Source organism: Gastrolobium bilobum, unplaced genomic scaffold, assembly GCF_033153095.1.
Source record: "Gastrolobium bilobum isolate Gb01-03AN ecotype WA unplaced genomic scaffold, APGP_CSIRO_Gbil_v1 utg41169, whole genome shotgun sequence".
In the NCBI taxonomy this organism is placed as follows: domain Eukaryota; kingdom Viridiplantae; phylum Streptophyta; class Magnoliopsida; order Fabales; family Fabaceae; genus Gastrolobium; species Gastrolobium bilobum.
Window position 1 is genome coordinate 123749 of NW_026897122.1, and position 20837 is coordinate 144585.

At 34.8% G+C, this 20837-nt stretch overlaps 1 protein-coding gene across 1 annotated transcript; it reads left to right on the top strand.

Annotated features, from left to right (window-relative positions):
• The first annotated feature begins 6752 nt into the window (after positions 1–6752).
• Positions 6753–8698, top strand: LOC133304367 (galactinol--sucrose galactosyltransferase-like). Its single transcript, XM_061504397.1, has 4 exons — positions 6753–6761; positions 7364–7541; positions 7677–8044; positions 8147–8698. The coding sequence occupies exons 1-4, from the start codon at positions 6753–6755 to the stop codon at positions 8696–8698; spliced, it is 1107 nt and encodes a 368-aa protein (XP_061360381.1).
• The last annotated feature ends 12139 nt before the right edge of the window (positions 8699–20837 follow it).

The following is a 20837-nucleotide window of genomic DNA, read 5'->3' on the forward strand; positions in this document are numbered from 1 at the left end:
CAAGGTCACCTCCCGGAACAAGAGTAGGTTGTTGGTAGTTACTATAATGACTCCCATCGGGTAAATCTTAATTAAAGATTTAATTTAAAGATTTAAATGTCATAATTAGATTCATAACGTGATTTCGAGTATTTTGACTGTAATCATGACCAGGTCATGAACAATGTCTTTTGCCGGTATTTTGTACTGCTGTGTAGCAACCGGTAGAACTCAAAAATGAGAAAAAAAAATCCAATTTATGCCAAATAAGTTATTTTAGGACAAAAAAGTGTAATATATATTAAGTTTGTAAGATTAAGTGTAAGTAGTGTAAATTAAGTAGGTAAAACACACATATTCTATGTTTCCTACTTAAATGACATTAGGAGAGAGAAAACATAACTCCAACTTCCTTCATCCCTCCATATGCAGACCGTGACAGCCGCATGAGTTGGGTATAGTGTGGTCTTCCTTTTCTTCTTCTTTTCACCATCTTACACTCATAAAATTCAAAAAGTCCCAACATGAAAGTTGCTCCTTAGGTCCTTATAAAGAAAACCCATAGCTCTTTTCACCTTGGGAAGTAATATTGAGTGAGAAATTCCCTCCATGGCAGCTCGCGGTACTATTCATCTCCATGGAAATATGTTGAATTTTTTAGTGATTCTTTGCTTGGAGATTAATCCTTTGAGTGCTTATGGGGGGCGTTTAGTTGAGGAGAAATTTTATGAATGATAGGGAAATGTTATTGATAGAGAAATGGGGGGAAAGTGAGTTTGGTAGGAAAATGTTAAAAAAAGTTGTTTGGTTGGAAAAAAATTTACCGGAAAAATTAGGTAACATTTATAAAGTCTATGTTTGACTGTAGGTAAAATATAGATGAGAAAAAAAGTTAATATTACAAAAATAAACCTATTTTAAAACATGTAAACTTAAGTTTGTATTTTTAAATACTGGCAGCCATACACTTGTAAATTGTTATTCAAGCATTGAACATTAAAGTGGAAATTTGATTGATTGTCCTGACTTCATATACCATACCAGTTCCTCCAATAAAACATGTAAACTTAAGTGTCTTATTGAACATTAATATTTGTTTTGTAGCAAACTCATATAACAAGGTGCTTAATATTTATGTTTTCTGTTGCTATGCTCATAAAGCCAAGATATAATATCACCAAGCACGTGAAATATAGTTTCATCAGGTTCACCCTCAAGTAGTGTGTGGAACGCATCCTTATAGATGCAGAGTTTCTTGTCCTTGACTTTAGCTTTCTCATACACAGCTGTGCAAGCTGATGGATCTGTTATTATATCAATTTTTTGAAGGGTACGCTTGTCATCTTGCAATATCACTTATGTAGATAACTTGTAATACCACCTATCAATTGGGATTATATGGCCTGCTATATTGATCAGAATCATATGCAAATGGGTTAGCTAGAACAATCATTTAGGTAGATAAATTTATAAAACCCTTCAACCAAACAAGGTGATCATACAATCCCACTTCTCCATTTTCCTATCTATCTCATCAAAATCCTCCAACCAAACACACCCTAAAAGTTATTCAAGGTAAGATGCCCTATTTCCTTTGGCTAGATTCTTAATCTTCATGATTTATTTTCATGAGTATTATTTTGTGGGAAATCTTTTTATTCTCAAATTAAATTTGATGGAAATGAGTATGATTTAGAATTGATTATGGTGGTGAGGTTGTCAAAGAAAGTTTGGTTGTGAATAAAATTTGTAACTGATCTTTGAAGAAGCCAATATGGTTCAGCCATGGGGTGTAAAAATATGCCTACCAAGTGTTCGTAAAATTGTCCAAGAGGAATCTTAAAAGTAGAATTAAAACTATGATGAATTAAGTGATGAAATGGTTGTAGGTTTCAAGATTTTAGCGAGATTTAAATCAAGGTAAATCTTCCCTAGACATGACAAAGGGTGTGGAAGTGAATTTATAAGGATTTAATGAGGTTAAGATAACTCTTACATGCATTGGAATTGATTGGACAATGATTCAATGATTGAAAAATGAAATGAAATCTTGTTTTCCTCTTTATATGTGTATCGACCTAGTGTCTTTGAAATAGGGGCTGAGGTTATTTGTAGACTTAATTAATGAATTAAAGAAGGCTAAGTCATGTATCGAAAGTTGGACTAAAACATTGGAATCATGAAATTGACATGGTTTTCTTTATGTGCCTCTTAGCCGTTTACAAAAGAAGTATGTTTTAAGAGTGCTTGTTTGTGCTAGTGAGCACTTATATGGTCTAAGGACCATATGATTAGATATTTAAACCTTTAGTTGGGTTAGATAAAAAGAAAAATGAATAAGTTCCTTCTTTGGGTCTTATATGTGATTATAGCCATTTTCAAATGAGGTATGTGCTAGGAGTTACTGTTTTGCAAAGCGAGCATACTTTTATGCGTGGAATAATATTCTAAGGTGTATGAACCTTCACTTTGGTGAAATAAAAAAGAAAATAAGGTATCTTATTTGCATGGCCTTAAAATGAGTTTTAGCCATTTTCAAAGGAGGTATACATTCGGAGTTACTGTTTCGCAAAGTGAGAACACTTTTATGCGTAAAATAATTTATATAGATGGCTAAGCTTGGGTTTAGGCACTAGATAGAGAGAAATCTTATAGCTCTTTTGTAATGGGTACTCTGCCATAAATTGGAAAAAATAGGTTTTAAGATGCTAAGAGTGGTAATGAGTGTTCTGAAGGTCTTTTGCGACTATCCTAAGACTAGGTGAATATGTGAAATTATGTGGAAATTTGTTGAACAATGAACCACTCACTCATGGCCTAATATGATTAAGCAAAAAAGAAAACTGGTTTTGGCTTCAGCCATTGTATGATTTTGGGGGCTAGGAATTGATAAAGGTGGTAAAAGGTATTTTAGAAGCTTAAGTTGGGCCATTCTAATGTAAATGTGAAACAAGGTGGTTGCTTGTGTTGCGAGTAATCATCCGTAAATGCTTTAAATAATGAGTTTAAGAAATTAAGGTCTTGACTTGTGAATTGGCATAGGATTGGCATAAATGTAAAGAAATAAAAGTAAATAATAAAGTGTATGTCTTGTAATTACATGGCATATTTTATTGTGTTTTGTTTCAGATTCTTTCTCTAGGTGTGCCTAGGGACTAATCGTCTTTGGATTTCCTTGGAGCTAAATAGCTAACTTGTGGTACAAATGAGCAAATTGGTAAAGCTTCAAAAGTTAAGCTCTATGTTTAATGAGTCTTTTCCTACCTGAGTGCTCCACCATGGTTAGTAGACTATGGTTGGATTGTATGATTGTATTTGATGCTTTGTATAGATGCATTCATATAGAGCTATTTGATAACATGATATGATTTGTTCTGATGTGATTTATGTATTGATCTTTGGCCATTGATTGTATGTGCACTGATGTCTGCTTGAGGTCCTCCCTCAAGACTGACTGTGTACACCTCTGATATGTTCTGGTTCCGCTTGGGGTCCTACCTTGGGAATACGTGTGTTGATTTCCGCTTGGGGTCCTCCCTTGGGAATGACTGCGTACGCCTCTGACAAGATATGTATATATATGTTTTGTTCTATTATGATATCTGTTATATGATATTTTGTATACTCTGTATCTGACTCTCATGCAGGAGTTGGCCCAGGGGTATGGAGAATTCTCTATAAACCTGGAGCTTATCGAGATTTGTTATCTCACCACGTTTGGGATATCATTTCAGGTGCACATATTGCCGGAGAGCCTACACGGGGCAGGGATACAACCCGTGGATAGAGTGCATCGCTGACCGAAATTTTGGGTAGCAGTCTGCTACCATTATTTTGGAGGATTGTGATTTGCATTAGTATTCCATTTATTTTGTTGGATCATGATGTCTGATTCGTTACTTTGTGTATGGCTTGTATATGTTCTGTACATATTTTTCGCTTTGATGCATGTACAATTGTGTATTCAGGCATGTTTATATTATGATGTAGTATTTAATTATATGATTACATGTTGGATTTGCATGCTGTTAGACATAGTGGCACAGAGCCAAGTTGTGCATGCCCCATGGATGGGTATATGGTCCTATATGGATATCTGGTATTTCTAAAATCATATATTGTATAAACTGTTTATAAGGATACGTTGAGAGTGGGATTTGCAAATCCCCATTTGTTCGATTTATAGATGTCACTCTGTCCGATTTTTGTCTCCGTCAAATAAGAATTAAACTGGAAGAAGTATGTAATGTGATATATCATGTGAAAAAGGATTAAAGAAAAAGAAAAAGTTAGCTCGTATTTTCGTAAGTTAAGTCTTTCACTGTTTCTGTTTAGTATCATATATATGTTAATTGAACCGGCTCGAGACGGGGATGTTACAGTTACTACCACACTTGAAACAAGAAGAGTACCCATCCATAAACTGAATGGTCCCCTTGGTTTTGATTGTTCCAACCCCTGTGAATTTTTTTGACAAAAAAAACATTTTGACGAAAAAAATATTCTGTGAAAATTCTTTAGAGAATCTAAATTTCGTCGAAAGTTTCAAATGAAACATTTCCCTCGAAATAATTTCCGTCAAAATTTTCGTCAGAACACATTCCCATCGAAATTTTGACCGAAAAACATTCCGTCAAATTTTTTGACAAAATTCTTTTTTCGTTTAAAACATTTGATGGAAGAAATTATTTTCGTCAAAACTGTTGTCGGAAACTAAATTTCAATAGAAAATTTTTTTTTGTAAAAATTTCGACAAAAAAATAATTTTGTGACGAAATTTTCGTCTTTTGCAACGTAAAAATTTCGACAAAATTTTGTGAGAAAACCAAGTCAAAAACGGGTCAGGTCAGATTTGACCCAGTTCAGAAACCAAGTCAGACCTACTTCAGAAACCAAGTCAGGTCAGATCCAAACTGGTTCTGAACTAGTTCAACAACATCCAATCCAAGTCAGACCTGACTTGGATCAAATTAAAGCGGGTCAGGTCAAAATACCTGACCTATAAAAACCAAGTTGGGTCGAGTCGGACAAAAACCTGACCCGACCTGACCCATGCACAACCCTACTTGTATGGTTAGGATTGAAGCAAGTGGACCAATTGGAATGACCAATCCTTGTGGTTGTGTCAATTGAGGAAAGCAAAGCATTGAGGAAAGTTCAAGAGCAAGGTAAACCTTTGGACCTTGGGGTTGATCCCTTGAATGTTCCACCATACTCCATTGAGGAGGAATGGTTTATGAGGTGTGATATGTAATGATGATAGTTGTTGCATGCTCATGCATTGATTCATGCATTGAAAATTAGTATGATTGCTTAATGATAATTGATTGAGGTTTGATTGTTTAAGAGTAATTGAGGAATGGTTGATAGATGTAAATGTTGATTGAGGTAATAATTGATAGAACCATGATGAGGATGATTGGTAGGAACTTCCCTTGGAAACAGCCCTATGTGGATCTCCATGTGGTTAGAGCCTAAGAGAAACAGCCCTATGTGGATCTCTCTTGGGGGTTCCTAGATTGAGGTAAGGACTTTCCATGGAAACAACCCTATGTGGATCTCCATGTGGTAAGAGCCTAAGAGAAACAACCCTTCGTGGATCTCTCTTGGAAGTCCATGTAATGGTTATGGATAAGAATGTGTTAAACTGTTATGATTATATGTACATTGGAAGTGAACCTTAGGGTGAAGTGATCTCCAAGGGTCCTAGGTTTACTGTGATATATTTGTATATCTCACCCCGTGTTGTGGGGCATCATTTCAGGTACTGATAGAGGTGAGGTTGATCGAGGCAAGAAGCATGAGTAGATTGTACCTGATAGCTGGACATTTTGAGTTGCATGCCATTTCGAATTGTTATGTGTATGTCATGTTTTATTCTGATGGACTTAGCCTATGCTCATCTCCTTTGGTGTCTCTTTTGTTGATGGGAACCAAGGAATTGGTCATAGTATTTTGTAGCTAAGTCCCATGATTTGTAATTAAGACATGTTGCAATGATGTAATGTTGTAATTATAGGATATATGTATATGAGGAAATGGTATGCATGTTTCTTTTGATGTATATGTACCTTGCAAGAACTAAGAACCACTTATTGAAAAGATTTTATGATGTCAATTAGGTGAAAGAAGACCTTTAGGTTGAAAATCCAAGTAAAAGTAAAGATATCCTGTCTTGTTGTCCAATTTTCGTATCCTATATGATAGATTTGGACCCTTGTGTCTTAATGCAAGTTGTAGATATTTTTCTTAGCTTTCCATAGAGACCAAGATTGTGTAATTTGGATGAGTATAACTCAAGTTATGGGTAGAATACCATAGATAGGTCAGATTGCCCTATTTTGGTCCTTGCTCTTGGTCCTTGCTCCAGAACTGTGGCGCTCTTGGCGTCAAGTTCACGCTATGAGCGCCAACCAGCAGTAGGTTTGACGCTATGAGCGTGAGACTCACGCTATGAGCGTCAACCCCTCTGACCGCTCACACTATGAGCGTGAGACTCACGCTATGAGCGTGAGAGTCCTGGAAATTTCAGCACCTATTTTTTTAGAAAATGCGTAACTTGAGCTACGGTGTTCCGATTTGAGCGCGGTTTGAACCCACGCGTAGCTAATGAAAAATAATATAATATATTGGACAAATGGAGACCATAAGAGTAGTATATTAATTTCTTAAATGAATAAAGAGTGTATACGTTTAGCGTTTAAGAACATTAAAAGTGAGTTTTAAGCCCTGGTGGTCTAAGCGGACTACTTGGTACATTATGGTATTAAGGTATGGCGGAAGTAAGACTTACAATAAGAATTCCACATGTAGTTAAGTTATAATCACATTGTGGGGATTGTTTTAAGCACGAAGTTGATTTTAATTAAACACGTTTACAAATAATAACGAAAAAGTGTATCCGTATTTAATTCAATTTTGTGATTGTAACTGCGCTTATGCCGTACGTAATGTTAACAAACCAATTCTAGAACGGGACTTTACACCGACTAGCGAGTGTGAGGTGAAGAAAATAGTCTTATCCTTGTATAATTGCAAAGATGCTGTTTTCTGAATTAGAACTCATGACATTTCAGTTGTAAAGGAACAATTCTATCACTGCTCCGATTCGCCCCCTCTTTGAGCTTAAGGTTAATAGAAGTCAAATTTTTTACTTTCTTTCATCTATTTCTCTCTATTTTATGTGTTTTCTCATCTATAACATTGTTGCTTTTGGTTCCATGGACATGGCTTCGATCTCTCATTCACGCTGAAAGCTGGACTTATTACTCGGGGTTTAATTTTCTATTCACAAAATTAACGGACAAAAATCGGAATCCATAATAGTAAGAATCAGAAACAGAAATCATTTCAGAGTACTAATTAGTATTTTTGCATGTGGCAGATTCTAGAGATGCTATCGGAGGAATATGGTGGACGTGTTGAACTCGCCAAAGCATATTACAATGCGCTCACTGCTACCGTGAGGAAACATTTCAAAGGCAATGGTGTCATTTCTAGCATGCAGCAGTGCAACGACTTCATGTTCCTCGGTACAGAAACCATATCACTTGGACGAGTTGGTATGTCTTAGGACTTTCACTAGCCACTTGGTTGTATAAATAAGAGGCAAACTTTCATCGGTTTTTAAATATGTTTGTGTAATGTTTATACTTTATAGATATTCATTCCTTGTGGATTGTGATACATTCATGCAGGTGATGATTTTTGGTGCAAGGACCCAGCTGGAGATCCAAACGGTACGTATTGGCTGCAAGGATGTCACATGGTGCACTGTGCCTACAATAGCTTGTGGATGGGAAATTTCATACACCCAGATTGGGACATGTTCCAATCTGATCATGCTTGTGCTGAATTCCATGCTTCTGCTCGTGCCATCTCTGGTGGACCAATTTATGTAAGCGACTCTGTTGGAAAGCACAACTTCAAGTTGCTTAAGAAGCTGATTCTACCCGATGGCACCATTTTGCGGTGTCAGCACTATGCACTTCCTACCAGGGACTGCTTATTTGAAGACCCTTTACATGATGGGAAAACAATGCTAAAAATTTGGAACCTCAACAAAGTAAAGACATAACCTGTGTGCCTTTTCATATTATTGATGCCAATTTCCTCAACAATTTGTAAACCAATATTCTGATTCTTGTGTTTCTTTTTCTGCTAACAGTATACTGGGGTTTTGGGTCTGTTTAATTGCCAAGGAGGAGGGTGGTGCCGTGAGACTAGGCGAAACAAGAGTGCCTCTGATTGTTCACACTCTGTGACCTGCTTTGCAAGTCCTGAAGACATTGAATGGAGCAAAGGGAAGCACCCAATCTGCACCAAAGGGGTAGATGTATTTGCTGTGTACATGTTTAAGGATGACAAGTTGAAGCTCCTAAAGTGTGCAGAGAGTGTAGAAGTTTCACTTGAGCCTTTTGGTTTTGAGCTTTTGACAGTTTCTCCAGTGGTGGTCTTACCCAAAAAATCAATTCAATTTGCTCCAATTGGATTGGTAAACATGCTGAATTCAGGGGGCTCAATTCTGTCTATAGAATTTGATGAAGAGGAAAATTTGGCTAGAATTGAACTGAGAGGACATGGGGAAATGAGGGTATTTGCATCAGAGAAGCCAGTAAGTTGTAAGATTGATGGAGCACCTGTGGAATTTGATTATGCTGAATGCATGGTGAGGCTCCAAGTTCCGTGGCCTAGTTCTGTGGTCGAGTATTTGTTCTGAACATTTTTCTCCAGTCTATGATGCATACCCTGATGATATTTTCAATAAGATCGACAAGCTAAAGTAATGCTGCTTGGGAGAGAAAATTCTAGATTTCCGTTTTTGCAAGTTGTCTCGTCCAAAGACTCCTCTCAGCACTCATCTCTATTCTTTAGTTCCAATGATTTAGTTTCCTGAAGAGTAAACTTACGTACCATCTACCTTCAATTTCTAAAATTATCATTCTGCATTTTTATGTGGTTTTTACTTACAAATATTTGATGAACCAGTTTAAGTTACGCAGTTCTATATTATATTTTTAACGCCTCTCCGCACTCGATTTTCATTTGGGTTGAAATTCAAGTTACGCTATTTTTATATTGTACTTTTTAACACGTTTCACAAGTGGTTCATTTGGGCTACCTCATTTAGGTTTGAAGCATGAAGTTAAGTATTGAAATTTACTTTTATTATTAAAAAAGTATGCAGTAAGGATTAAATTCTAGATCATTATGATACTATGTTATTCTGGTCCGATCGGATGGTTCAGTACAACTAGCTCAAATAGCTGCTAGGTAATACCACCACCACCACCAATTGGCACCTTGAACATATGACTCTTATGTGTGTTACACAGTCTTACATCTAATGTGGCCCAATGTATGCATAATCATTTATACGTCATGTGTTACACAATCTTACACCTAGTGTGGCCCAAACGATTATGAATCAAACTTTGCCCACTCGGAGGTAATTTCCAATCTCCTCCTATATAAAGAGATATTGGTTATTTCACTATTAATCTTCTTCATACTTAATCCATTAATGTTACTCTGTTATTCCATACTTATTCATCTTAGTAGCCCTTAAACACCTCCTCCTTAGCATCCTCGGTTCAAATGAGACTTGCACGGATACCTTAGAGCATTGGTCCATATCACTACCTTCTTTGACTCTATCATGCTTTCTTCATCTCCGTTGAATCGATATATTTCATGCTCTGATTCAATTCACATGCCATTAACCGAAAGTGTAATGACAAGGCTTATTGGTTTCTTTGGATGGATTTAAAAAAATAAATGGAAGCTTTATGTATTGTTTAATTTTTTTTGTGTGCCAAAACTCAAGAGTTATTGGACTGAGATAATGAATAATTTTATATTACATTTAAAAAATAATAATAATCAGTCATTCTATATTATAACGTTTTATATTATATCTCTAATAAAATAATAAGTCCTTTACATTTCCAATTGGGCAGTTTGATCTAAAAGTTTACTCTGCTGCATTCAGCAATGGAGTTCATTCCTGAAAATTTCACAATTGGTCTCAGGTCATTGCAGCTTTTGATCTCCAACTGATCGAGGATGACCGATCGGTGGGCTTTAACGAACAGTGACCTAAACGTCGCACTTTCTCAAAAAAAATTTTCTAAATGACACGCGACGGTACTTTTTATCGGACTCCTGCATGTCCAAGTTCGTTATCAATTATAATGAATTTGGTTAGAGTACGTGTCACATTTTTATTAACATATCAAGTTTGTTATTAGTGATAATGAATTTTGTTACTTATAATTTCGCAACACTGTGTACACTTCGCAAAAAAAAGAAAAAGTTGACTGAATCAAATTTGTTATTATTAATAGCAAATTTGATAATGTGTCACGTGATGTATTTAAGTTTGCTATAAACATTACGAGCAAATATTTGGTGCACCAGGCTCACATGAGTCGGGCAGAGAGAGAAATCAATTCTGAAATTAATTTTCAAACATTAAGTCTAGCAAACATTACATAGCTTATTTAAGTTGAGTGGGGTATTCTAACTGTCAAAAATTTTCACTACTAACTTACTACCCATCAAATCATCATTGGATCAAAGAGAAAGAATGTTAAAAAGTTTTTGAAGAGAGAGAAAATGTTAATCTAACGGTGATTAGATAGGTAGTAAGTTGGTAATAAAAAATTTTGATAATAAAAATATCTCTCCTCATTTAAGTTTGCTATAAATATTACAGTGTGGTAAAAAATAACATTCGAAAGATATATTAATAAATTTTTTTTAAAAATATAACAATTAGGTCACTGTTCTCGACTTTAATGCAATGTTAGATAACTTGATAAATAATGTAATCAAAGGATAATGATTCGTTTATAATTTTTTTTTATAAATTTTTATAAATTATACTATATATTTTTGAAAGTATACAGTGTAGTTTAGTGTATTTTTGAAAATATATAACATAATTTATAAAAGTTTATAAATAAAACATTTGTAAGTATAAATCTTTCCGTAATAAAATTCTTAGAAACAGATAAATTTTTTATTGGTATTATGACGTAATTCACTCTGTATATGATAATAATATAATGTAATATAAACTCCAAGGTCGTCTTTGTTTTCGTATAATATTTTGGTTTATCGGTTTTTTTTTTTTTTTTTTAGTTTTGATTGATTGACGGCTCAGGCTTAATTGTCGTTCAGAGGAAGCAGCGGGACAAAACTACATAATTGATCCTTAATGACTAAAGCCACTGCTTGAGTTTTAAAGATAAAAAAAGGCCCCATATAGGGACTAGCGTTACTGTTTTTTTTAAGTTTTGAAGATAAAAAAATGAGAGTCAAGTTCTAGTTTGGAACGAGTCATTATTAAGAATCAGGTGTCTTACTTGTAAGGGTAGAGTGTGTGTCGTTTTAAAGGATGTAAAGTTGTGTCATTTTAAAGAAAGAACGGGAGTTGACCAAAAAAAATAAAAGTGTAGGTCTCATTTCTTCATGAGAATAAAATAATATAAGTTATGTTACTTGTAAATGTGACAAGACAGTACAGTTGTGAGCTAATAATTCCATGGAAACGTTGATTCATTGAATCATTGGTTTTTGGTTGCAGTAAGAGGGTGTTAGACCTGTTACTGTTACTGTTCATGCGAGACAGGTGTGTTCGTTTTGACAATAAGGCGGACAATGACGATTTTGTCATTGTTACGTCAGGAAATTTTATTTTACAAAATAAATGTCACATTCTACGTCATCTCGTGAGAATAGATCTGACATCATCAACCATTCTAGCTTGGCAGCTCAATGATAGGATGCTGACACGTGATAAAAGTACAGTTATTCTCTGCAAAAGCTATTCAGTGACTAATCTTGCTGGACTGCCCAAAGAGAATGCATGAACTTTTTGTCACGTGTCAGCATATTTCTATCATTCTCGTTGGGCTACTCAACTAAAATGGTTGACCATACAAACGCTATTGTTGGGAAATGGAATGAGGGAGCCCAAAACCCTTTGCAAAGGATACATCCACCAATGGGCCAAATGACAAACCATAATAAGTGGGCCGACACCACATCTTAACCCAAAACCTTAAGGCTGCAGGTTTATGGGTCTTTCACACTTATATGGTCATCACTTGGTCTATGTCTAGTCTATGTGGTACTTCTTTACAACTCATACTTGATTATTTTCAACATCCTCCCTCAAGTGTGAGACCCAATATCATTCTTACTCTAAGGTCAACTTCTGCGGAAGTCTTTTTTTTTTCTCTTCAAATATTAGGGTCACACTAGCCTTCTGCAGAGGCCTTCCAAACACACTTGGCCCAGCCCAGATCATTGGATCTGATACCACTGTTGGAGAAAAATTAAGATGCAGAAATATAACTCACAATGTTTGAAGAGGGAATACAAATTTCATAAACTGACTCAAACTTAATATAAATCAGAAACTAAAACTGAAAAACATAACATTAAGAGACACATTACACCCAAATAAACTCTAACTTAATGACTCATTATACTACCCAAAACTGACCCATTATGATACCGTTAAGACTCATCAAACAACTTTAGTGCAGCACATGGCCGTTACATCAAACTTAAAAGACCATTGAATTTTCTAACGGACAAAAAACAAAGAGACTCTAACATTCCTTCCCTTAAACTGATGTTCTTGAAAAATTCAGTTTACTCCAAATCCTTTGACTTTCTCCATGGAACATATGCCAAGTAATCCCCTGAGCTTTTGAAACGCAACATATTTGAGAGGCTTTGTAAACAAATCAGCAACTTGATCCTCACTTCTACAAAAAATAAGATCAATTATACCAGCCTTTGTAAGATCCCTTAAGAAATGATACTTCACATCTATATGCTTGCTTCTCCCATGTAAAATTGGATTCTTTGACAATTTAATTGCAGAATTATTGTCACAATAAATTAAAGTTGCTCCTTCTTGCTTGAAGTGAAGTTCTTCAAGAATTCTCCTTAGCCAAATGGCTTGGCATGCACAAGCTGTAGCAGCAACAAATTCAGCTTCTGTGCTTGATAAAGTGACAATTGGTTGCTTCTTCGATGCCCAAGAAATAGCACCTGTACCAATCATAAAAACATAACCTGATGTGCTCTTCCTGTCATCTTGATCTCCTGCATAATCACTGTCAGTAAATCCCACTAAATCAGATTTTACACCCTTCTTGTAAAATATCCTGAAAGTTCTTGTTCCTTGCAAGTAGCGAAGGATTCTCTTGGCAGCCAACAAATGTATTTCTGTAGGATTTTCCATATACCTGCTAATTAAACTCACAGAATACATTATGTCTGGTCTTGTTGCAGTGAGATACATCAAACTTCCCACAATTTGTTTGTAGAAGGTGCTGTCAACCTTCTTTCCTCCATGATCTTTATGTAACTTCAAGCCACATTCAACTGGAGTGTGCACAGGATTACAATCCTTCATCTGAAACCTGTCTAGAATATCTTCCACATATTTATTTTGAGAAATAAAAATTCCATCACTTGATTGTGCTACACTTATGCCAAGAAAGTAATGCATCATACCAAGATCAATCATTTCAAACTCATTCATCATAGACTTTTTAAATTCTTCAAACATAACATCACAATTTCCAGTGAATATAAGATCATCTACATATAAGCAAACAATAAGCATTTTTCCTTCATCACCAATCTTAACAAAGAGTGTATGTTCATAAGGACACTTTATAAAACCAGCCTTAAGAAAATAAGACTCAATGCGACTATACCAAGCTCGAGGGGCTTGTTTTAGTCCATAAAGTGCCTTTTTCAATTTGTAAACTTTATGCTCATTTCCAACTTTCTCATAACCAGGGGGTTGTTCAATAAATATTTGTTCCTTTAAGTACCCATGCAAGAATGCTGATTTGACATCTAGCTGGTAAATAGGCCAAGAATTTTGTGCAGCCAATGCAACCACCAACCTGATTGTATCATGTCTCGCAACAGGAGAAAAAACTTCTGTATAATCAATCCCATATTGTTGCTTGTACCCCTTGACAACCAAGCGTGCTTTGTGCTTGTCAATTTCACCATTTTCCTTTAACTTTGTTTTAAACACCCACTTCACACCAATGATTTTGTGTCCATTTGGAAGATCAGTTAACTCCCAAGTATCATTCCTCTCAATTGCATCAATTTCAGCATCCATTGCTTTTCGCCATTTTTCTTCTTTGACAGCACTCTCAAAAGTCACGGGATCACATTCTGAAGATAAAGCAAAGTGAGTAATTGGATCTTCAATTCCAGTTACCTCATAATCTTCCATCCAAGTAGGCCTTCTTCTAACACGACGAAGAGATTGAGTTTCTTCTTCGTTAACTCCAACTACTGTTGGTGAGGATTGACTAGCTGAAGAAGTTGCAATGGACGAATTTTCAGGCATACTAGATGCTGAAATTTGCTCTTGTTCAGAATCAATATCACAAAGAACTTCGGTAGGCTGCTGCATATTCCAATCCCAAGTGTTTTCTTCGTCAAAAACAACATCCCTGCTAACCACAATTTTTTTCGTCAGTGGATTAAATAATTTATATGCTTTAGATGTATCACTTACACCTAGAAAGACACATTTTCCAGCCTTGTCATCAAGTTTTTTTCTTTTCTGTTCCGGGACATGAGCATATGCAATGCATCCAAAAATTCTAAAGTGATCCACATTTGGTTTTCTCCCACTCCAAGCCTCTTCTGGCGTCATATTTCGAACTGCAAAGGTTGGACTTCTGTTTAAGACATGAATGCACCAGTTTACTGCTTCTGGCCAAAACGTCTTTGGAACTCTTCCTCTTACCAACAAGCTTCTAACCATGTTGAGGATGGTTCTATTCTTCCTCTCTGATACACCATTTTGTTGTGGTGTATACGCAGTTGTAAGCTCTTTTCGGATGCCATGTTCTTCACAAAAAGCTTCAAATTCTTTTGAGCAATATTCACCACCACGATCTGTGCGAAGTGTCTGAATCATCCTTCCTGTCTCATTCTCCACACGAGCTTTGAAATTTTTAAATGTAGAGAAAGCTTCTGACTTTTCCTGTAAAAAATAAACCCACGTTTTTCTAGAAAAATCATCAATGAAGGTAATTAAATATTTTTTACCTCCATTAGAAATTGGATTTATTGGACCACAAATGTCTGAATGCACCAATTGCAAAATTCCCTTTGCTCTCCATGAGTTCCCTTTTGCAAATTCAGAACGATGTTGTTTGCTAGCAACACATTCTTCACATACTAAGAAATGAGGAATTGTGATTTGAGGGAGGCCTGTCACCATATTTTTCTGTTGGAGCGTCTTCAACCCACCAAAGCTCAAATGGCCATAGCGAAAATGCCACAACCATGAAGGATCTTTCATTTCAGCCATTAAACTAGATTGGATTCCTTCAATCTTTAATGGAAACAATCTGTTTGAACTCATCTGAATAACAGCAATAGCACCTCTAACAGAATCATATATTTCACAAACACCATTTTTAATAGTGATCACATAACCCTTTTCTTGTAATTGGCCAGCACTCAATAAATTACTTTTCAAATCAGGAACATACAATACATTAGATATTGTTTCCACAAAACCATTCTTGGTTTTTATTTTAATGTCACCTTTTCCCATTACTTTCACAGTAGAATGATCACCAAAACTCACAGTAGATTGAAAATTTTCATTCAGATGAGAGAAAGAAGACTTACTACCACTCATGTGGTTGCTACAACCAGTATCCACATACCAAACATCTGGCTCAATTTGCTTTTCATCTTTAGCAACCATCAATAAGGTTTCACCTTCCTCCTTTTCTGCAAAGTTTGAACTTTCTTCTTTTTCTTTGCTATTTGGCAGCTTAGTATAACATTCAGATTGATAATGACCAAATTTATGACACCTGAAACATTCTACCTTGGATTTATCAGGGGCTCCTCCTCTGCCTCTGCCTTGAAATTGATCATTATTGGCTCTGAAATTAGTGGACCTTCCTCTGCCTCTGCCTCTGTCTCTACCTCTGCCTCTACCTCTACCCCTTCCTTGAAAATTGTTGGAACGAGTATCGGTAGAAGCCTTTAATGCTTGCTCATATGTGTCTTTCTGTTTGAACTTCTGTTCATGCACCACCAATGAACTCTGCAATTCATCAAGTGACAAATCATCTATATCTTTAGATTCTTCTATAGCACAAACAACAAAGTTAAATTTTGCTGTTAATGATCGAAGAATTTTTTCTATGACAGTTATTTCTTCTATCCTGCCTCCATGAATTCGCATTTTATTGACAATGGTCATCACGCGAGAGAAATAATCTGCAATTGATTCTCCCGACTTCATTCGAAGTGTTTCGAATTCCAAGCGTAAAGCTTGAAGCTGCTGCCTCTTTGCTCTTGCAGAGCCTTGATACTTCTTTTTCATGGAGTCCCAAATATCCTTGGAAGTTTCTTTGGAAAGAATGGTTTCCAAGATAGAACAGTCAATGGCCTGGAAGAGATAATTCTTCGCCTTCAAATCCTTCAACTTTACTGCTTCATGAGCTGCTCATTGTGCTGCTGTCAACTGAGCTCCTTCTGCTAGTGCTGGTTCAACAACACCATTGGTAACTACATCCCAATATTCCTTGGATCGAAGGAAATTCTCCATCAACATGCTCCAATGATCATAATGACCATCGAAACGTGGAATGGCTGCTTGCACAAAATTAGAATCTGTGGCCATGACTCTTCACTTTACTCTTTTTTTCACAACTCAATTCCCTCACGTGTTTAACTCTCAACCTGGCTCTTGATACCACTGTTGGGAAATGGAATGAGGGAGCCCAAAACCCTTTGCAAAGGATACATCCACCAATGGGCCAAATGACAAACCATAATAAGTGGGCCGACACCACATCTTAACCCAAAACCTTAAGGCTGCAGGTTTATGGGTCTTTCACACTTATATGGTCATCACTTGGTCTATGTCTAGTCTATGTGGTACTTCTTTACAACTCATACTTGATTATTTTCAACAGCTATCACATATCCAGTCCATTCTTGCTGGGTGATATAGCGAAAATATGACGTGACATTTTAATAAAATTTCATTAAAGTGAGACATTCTGGTATTTTTTAGTCACAAACTTATCAATATGGTCAATGTCCCATGCCGTTAGAGACAATTCTAACGCTCTCAGTTAAATGTCATGTGAACAACATTCTTAAAAATATTACAGATGTTTTTACTGGAAAAATGTTATATTACAAATTTTTTACAAATTATATTATATATTTTTAGTAATAGATTTGGCTAAAAATATATTTTCAAAAATACATAATATAATTTATAAATAAAAAATTTGTAAATATAATTTATTAAACTTTTTTGAATTAATAATAATTTGTTGCTCAATGTGGGAGATTGCTATTAAACTCACTCAGCACTTATATTAGTGGATGCAAAATTGACAAGTGCTCGCAGATTATAGTATTGTGCTCAACACAACAAACGCAATCAGTGGACCGACCTTGCTGCCCACAATGTTTAGGTGGACACAAACTTTGGTCCCTGTTCTTGTTGACGAGAAAGTATCATGTGTTGCTACCTTAGTCCTGGAAAGGTTGGCCTCTTGCAAATATCATTCATCAAAATTCGGAAGAGGCAAAAGAGCAGTGACTGTTTACAAAAAAAAAAAAAAAAAAGAGCAGTGACCGAACTTTGTTCTTTTCCAAGGATCCCTAGTGCATGTTCTAGAAATCAATGGTACTATTCCTTCCGTTTTGACCCTAGAAAGTGCTGGGATCTTGATCAATGATTTACACTTAGCAGAAAGTGACTGTAACATGTGTCAATTTGATGTATTAAATTATTAATATCATGACCCCTCCACAAATTAGGCACTTCTAAATAGGAGTGTGAAAAAAATCAAAAAAATAATTGAATTAAAAATTAAATTAAACTGCAATTAAAATAATTAATTTTTAAAGAATAAGTTCATGAATCGAATTAATTTTTGAGAACCGCTTCATGAATTAAATTATTTTTTTTCTTTTTCTCTTCTTTTTTTTCCCTTTTTTATTTATTTAATAGCTTCTTTTAATTTTATCTTTATTTTTATTATTTATTTCTTTAATTTTTTATTTTTTATTCTCTTTTTAGAATAAGTTTGATCCAAACTGAACCATTTTTGAATCGGCTTGAACCATTTTCGAATCGGTCCAAACTGTTTTGAACCGACCTGAACCGTTTTGGAACCGAACCGAGCTTATTTCGGATAAAAAAAACAGTTTGGTTCTTTGAATCGAATTGATTTAAACCAATTCGGTTAAATTTTTCAAAAAAATCAGTTCAATTCAACCTATACACATCCCTACTTCTAAGTTTTAACTAACCAGTTCATCTGACTAATGGTGTAAATGGACCAGCAGCCTATTAGAAGCCTACGACCCAACCTACATCATGCAAGCCTTATCCTACTATATCTAATAAAATTAAATAGATTCAAACTTTTGAAAAATAAAAACATTTAGAAAGCAAGTTATAGTCTTTTACAAGAAGTGACCTATAAGTCTACATGTTAGTCTATATTATATTTTTATTTTAAATAAAATTATTATTTTAATGATTTTGAATATCAAGTAGTATTATTTTAATTATTGAATATCTAATAAGTTTAAGGAAAATACTTTTCTTATGTTGTAGGAAAGAAGTTACCTCATGTTGTAGAAATAAAATTATAAATGGGACCTACATGTAAGATGAAAGAAAAAAAGAGTGATAGGACTCACCTCTCTTTTGTGTGTATAGAAAAATTGTTTATTTCATGTAAAATGAGATAAATATAAACCTAAGTTTAAATAGGTTAATAGATTTAGACCAAACTTTTTGTTTCTTAAATATAGGTCAGAACATACTTAAAATTTGAGCTTATATAAGACTAAGATATTATATCATGTCTAAAATATTTTAAATAAATATGATCTATTTAAACTAAAGTTTAACCCGATTTAGCCCATTTATACCACTAGGGATGACTAACATTGATTATGCCTAAAAGATAATCTAGTTTTTTAATAAAACTACCACTTAAATATTAACAATATGGTTGTCGTTGTTGATAACGGTTCGAATTAATCTATTTTATGAAAAATAGGAGTATAAACTTTAATGTCACTTTTTAGAGTCAAGGCCAATATAAAAAGAAAAGAATGACATCAAAGTCTCTTTCAAAGTGCTTATTTCGGGGTAGACCGCTTTCTTGTACCTTACTCTATAGTCTTTTTTCTATCATAAGCTTCCTTCGTTACAAAATAAATAAATAAATAGAAAAAAGAAGGTATCATTCAATTACGGTAAGACTTCGCAAAATATTCTTTATTAAAGGAAGACAACAGAATAACTTGGTTTTCATCAGAGTAAATGTTTGTTGAAGCTTGTGACATGAATTAGCCTTGAATATGAGTAGTCTCACTCCTCTTAATCTTTTGTGTTTATTTTTTAAAAAAATCCAGACTAGTGCTATGTTATATATATTATGAATATTGTTAATGATCCATAATCTAAATGACAATGTGATCTGTGTAGATTGTAAATATAGCTGATGATCAATATAAAATTTGAGAGTATCATGTGTTGTTCGAATCAGAAACTAATCACTAACGTAGTGCTCAATGGAACACTAGCAATTTTGGATTTTCATTTCAATGTCTTCCCAATAAGTGGCTACAGAATCTCATGATGCAAAGTCGAACTAAAATGCACGTTCCACTTAAAGAGCCAAAAAAAAAAAAAAGAACTGCATATCATATTCGAAAGAAGATAGTTGTGGAAGAAGGAATATTCGTGTGAAGTTAATTTTTGAATTTCTGAAACGCAAGATGAGTAAATTAATCATAAAATGAATCCTAGGATTTGAGTTCATGAACCAAATACACTTTTATGGGAACAGTGACTTAACACTTTTTCAATTTTTTTTTCTCAAATGTCATACGAAACAATATATTTTATTAGAGTGTCACGTATCTAAGTTTTCTACCAGTCATAGCGAACTTAATTAGGTCACGTGACACATCTCTATTAGATTCACTAACGGTCGTAGAAAATTTCGTCACCTATAATTTCATAACACATGAACATTTTGTAAACAAAAAACTGACTGAACTAAATTCGTTATGACTGATAGTGAACTTGGTATGCTAATGAGAACATGTCACGTGGTCTTACCAAATTTGCTATGACTAATAACGAACTTGGTATGCTAATGAAAATATGTCACATGGCCTAACCAAATTCACTATAACTAATAGTGAATTTATTATGCTAATGAAAATATATCACGTGGTCTAACCAAGTTTGCTGATAGCAAATTTGGATGCATCTCACTCTGAAAAAAAAAAAAACTATTTACGTGTTATTTAAACAATTTTTTTAAAAAAATATGGCAATTTAATCGGTGTTCCATTTCCTTTAATTGAAGAAAAGAATGCTTATGCTCATGCCATTTGTATATGGCACGTGAGATTAAACTATTAAACTAATAAAGCACACTTAGTAGCTATGAGCTTAGTCAATTGACAAAGCAATAAGGACACACCCAACTCAAAGGAGCCATGATTGCGTAGTGTCGTTGGTGACCAATATCACCGGTCCACCTCTTACTTTATGGAACAGTGATCAAAATATCACTCTTCGTCAAGTTTTTTATCCAAATATCATCCTAACAGTATTATTTCTTCATATGTCACGTGAACAAATTTGTTAGGCACTGTAATAAATTCAGTTTGCTGATATGTCATATTTCTGATAGACACCAAATTCGCTACCTAAGTTAACGAACTTGGTTGCAAGCACAAATATCAAATTGCAACCAAGTTCGCTATCCAAAGTA